This window comes from Penaeus vannamei, chromosome 9, assembly GCF_042767895.1.
Source record: "Penaeus vannamei isolate JL-2024 chromosome 9, ASM4276789v1, whole genome shotgun sequence".
Taxonomy (NCBI): Eukaryota; Metazoa; Arthropoda; class Malacostraca; order Decapoda; family Penaeidae; genus Penaeus; species Penaeus vannamei.
The window spans coordinates 30,332,008-30,336,359 of NC_091557.1; the positions used below are offsets into that span (position 1 = coordinate 30,332,008).

At 40.7% G+C, this 4,352-nt stretch overlaps 1 protein-coding gene across 1 annotated transcript in view; it reads right to left on the reverse strand.

The window, feature by feature from the left end:
- LOC113803779 (carbohydrate sulfotransferase 10) overlaps positions 1-192 on the reverse strand; it is a 5,592-nt gene extending 5,400 nt beyond the window's left edge. Inside the window, exon 1 of the mRNA XM_070125549.1 lies at positions 1-192. This exon is cut by the window's left edge and continues 95 nt beyond it. Coding sequence (XP_069981650.1) covers positions 1-43 — 43 coding nt within the window. The 5' untranslated portion in view covers positions 44-192.
- Positions 193-4,352: the final 4,160 nt, after the last annotated feature.

Consider the following 4,352-nt stretch of genomic DNA (forward strand, 5'->3'; position numbering starts at 1 on the left):
CAGCGCACGAAGAGCTTGTTCTGCGTCTGGTGTTCAGGGTCATCGTCTGCGAAATGAGATGGAAGGGAATGGTAAAGGAGGGTTTGCTTGCGTTTTTTCGTTTTTATTTTTGTTATCTTCTTGCCTCGTTTTCTTTTTCTTCTTTCTTTCTTTTAGATTTTTTTTTTAAATCTTGGATGCTTGTTCTGCTACGGTTTCTTTGACTTTTTTTCATTTCTTTAATTTTTTTCTTGCAATATTTAAAAGACATTACTATTATCCTGTCTGTTATTCAGTATTATGCCATTAGTATGTGTATAAGCATTATAAACATGTATGTGATATCTACAGAAATGCAAGGTATTATTCTTAAATATATTTTCCTCATTTTCCTTTGTCTCGCAATTCGATAGTTAAGAGAGACTTTAGCAACAGGCTTGATTTTTTCGGGATAAATTTCGTATTTGTTTGAAGTATGTTGTTGTTTTTTTTGTTTGTTTTTTTTATGACTGGAATGACAGTATGGCCGCGAGAGAGTTATTGTTAGAGATAATTTCCCAGCACTTTCATAGGGGTAATTGCCACCGTCGGTAGCATTATTTTCATTAGCCAATTATTATCCTCACTACCGTAACTATAACCGTCACCATTATCACTAACAATTAAGGCTTCTAACCAACACAAATTCACTTACATAACTTATAAATTCACTTACATAACTTGCAAATTCACTTACATAACTTGCAAATTCACTTACATAACTTACAATTCACTTACATAACTTACAAATTCACTTACATAACTTATAAAATCACTTACATAACTTACAAATTCACTTACATAACATAAATTCACTTACATAACTTGCAAATTCACTTACATAACGCAAATTCACTTACATAACTTACAAATTCACTTACATAACTTACGAATTCACTTACATAACTTACAAATTCACTTACATAACTTACAAATTCACTTACATAACTTACAAATTCACTTACATAACTTACGAATTCACTTACATAACTGGATATAAGACATACCCTTCTCCAAAAGCACATCGCTCTGCACTGAAGAAAATCTGTGCAGATTGAATTTTCTGCTTTCGACTTCCTCGATGACACACTGCTAAATTAGAGGCAAGGAGGAAGTGACGACAAAAAAACGTATATTCTTATAGGTTTCGATGTGTGTGTGTGTGTGTGTGTGTGTGTACGCATATATATGTATACACATAATGCAAAACAACAAGATTTTAAGAGAATCAACGTTGCCTTTGCTTCCTTTCCGCATTGCTGATCTCAGTCGTAGCTTTTCACATTAACAGCTCTGTTAGTAAAGACAGGAAAAGCAACAAACAAAAAATGATCTCAACCTTTCTCAGAATACACAAGCTAATACAATTATTTTTTGCCAACAAGACCAAGAATATCGCTCGATGCTATTCTCGCATTCGTACAAATAACGAAAGATAATGCAACAGTATAACGAAATAAGTTAATAGAATAACGTCGTCGCACAAACCAGGAAATGCGATGTCAATCTGCTTTGGAAAACTTGCTATAAATATCAGTGGCAAAGGGTTCATTTTCCTCAAACATTTTTTTTTTTTTTTTTTTTCCCCACACGCAACACATGGGCAATCTATACTGGCCGACGCTTGCATCTCCATTATTTCGTGTGTGCTTATGGGTGCACACATGCAAGTATATATCATTATTTACTTATTGGTTGGTTATCGATATTATCTGCTATGTTCATGCTTGTCTGTTGTTTTTTAATTCTTATTTCTTTCATTACTATAAGAGACGCTATTACTTTTTCTTTGTCTATGTGTATGTGTGTATGTGTGTATGTATGTATGTGTGTGTGTGTGTGTGTGTGTGTGTGTGTGTGTGTGTGGTGTGTGTGTGTGTGTGTGTGTGTGTGTGTGCGTGTGTGTGTGTGTGTGTGTGTGTGTGTGTGTGTGTGTGTGTGTGTGTGTGTGTTTGTGTGTGTGTGTGTGTGTATGTGTAGGGCTCGGGAGATGGGCCCTATGGTGGATGGTAAGTTTAGGGTGTAAAACGGACAATCAACACGCCTCGACTCCTCCAAGAAGCGAGGTGTTGCTCCTTGGCATCCTGCAGGAATTTCTTTCTGTCATCTCGCACAGTGCTCTAAGGATTACCATGAATGCGTGCATGAAACATTATATATGATATGAATTATGCAGAATATATCAATAGATACATAGAATAACGTGAGCATATATATTTCGGTAATATCATATAGATAAAGCTGGGTTACACATTGGTTTTAAAATCATGGTTCCCTTCATAATTATTAAAAATCTGGTGTAAGAACAACAGAAAAGCACACACGGAGAAACAGTAGCACAGTCATCCACAAAGGAAACGGCGTAAGTATTGTATTTAGCAGTGTCAGTGATATCAGAAGGTATGTTTAATAGTTATAATACATCCTCACACAGCAGTAAAAGATCCGGGAGAGCGGCGGTGCTGAAGGCAAATTCCCCTTAAGGCAACAGAGTTTCTAAATAGGTAACTCATGAACTGCACGTCCAATGCAAGGAAATAACTTTTATGTACAGTTAAATGAGTCGACATTGTGTCTTACAGAAAGTGAAGAATATTTAAGGAAAAGTTAGGTATTAATCACCGTTTTTTTTAATTTAACAAATACTCGGGTCATGGGTGACGTGACGAGAGGCTGGGAAGATGCGTGGCAGTGTAAAGGACGTGATGTACCTCCCCCTCCCCCCCCCCCCCTATGTTGCGGGAGTCCAGACGAGGACCTCGGTTCAGCACCATCTGTGGGCGTTCTTGGCAGCCACTGGAGCATTTTCATTTTTGTATATTTACATAGCGGTTATTGAAGTTTTACTTTTATTTTAATCTCATATTTTAATTTATATTATTTTGCGACAAGACACACACGAGTACATAAAAGCTATAGTCTTGTCGCATAACACTCTCTTGGGCTGTTTGCTTGGCCGTTGAGCATTGTGTGGCAGCAGCTCTGCGAACCAAAAGTTCGCCTGATCGGAATTTTATTTTTTATGGTTAATGTCGAAAATAAAATACCATTACCGTTTCAATTTATTTCTTTATATATCTATTTCTATATTACACCACCATAAACTTGTGTAACGTATATTTCAGCCAATTACAAGAAATGGGAGTTCCCAAAGCGCAGCTATCCCGAGGCATTTCTCAAGCATCCAAAACGTTGGCATTGTTCGCATGCTGAGCAATGTAGGTAATCTTATTATTACATTTTCATTTTCACTTTATCACAGTGCTGCATGACCTTTGATGTATCATTATAATATATCTGACCGTAAATGCTGGTGTAGCAGATTTTTTTTTTTTTTTTTTTTTTTTTTTTTAATAAATGAATAAAAGCTGGACCCAAGGAAGTATAAAGTTATCCCCCGTAAATCGACGTTACGTGTCATTACAGATTTACCGATATTATTTTGCAATTACACCACCGCCATATTTTCATGTTTACCCCCCCCCAAAAAAAAAAAAAAAAAAAAAATCGTAAGTTTACCCCCACAATGTTCGTCGCTTTCTTTCTTTTCTTCAGAAAACGGGTAAGCGAACCAAAGGCTGCGACTCAAACGGCAACACGAGTGTGGTTCGCTTGGCGCCCCCTTGGTGCTTCTTGAGGCACGAGAGAGAGAGATATAAATATTTTTATTCTTTGTAAGAGCCCAGATGGGATGTGATATACGAACTGTACATTTTGAGAATATACAGACTGAGGGAGGAGGGGGAGAGGAGTGGTAAGGAGAGAGAAGGGGGAAGGAGGGAGGAGTGGGGGAGGAGTGGCAAGGAGAGGGGAGGGGGGGGGGGGGAGGAGGGGGAGAGGAGTGGCAAGGAGAGTAAGGAGGGAGGGAGGGAGGAGGGGGAGAGGAGTGGCAAGGAGAGAGGAGGGGGAGGGAGGGAGTTGGGGAGAGGAGTGGCAAGGAGAGTAGAGAGGGAGGGAGGGAGGAGGGGGAGAGGAGTGGCAAGGAGAGTAGAGGGGGAGGGAGGGAGGAGGGGGAGAGGAGTGGCAAGGAGAGAGGAGGGGAGGGAGGGAGGAAGGGGGGAGGAGTGTCAAGGAGAGTAGAGAGGGAGGGAGGGAGGAGGGGGAGAGGAGTGGCAAGGAGAGTAGAGGGGGAGGGAGGGAGGAGGAGGAGGGGAGTGGCAAGGAGAGAGGAGGGGAGGGAAGGAGGATCGGGAGAGGAGTGGCAAGGAGAGTAGAGGGGGAGGGAAGGAGGATGGGGAGAGGAGTGGCAAGGAGAGAGGAGGGGAGGGAGGGAGGAGGGGGAGAGGAGTGGCAAGGAGAGTAGAGGGGGAGGGAGGGAGGAGGGGGGAGGGGGG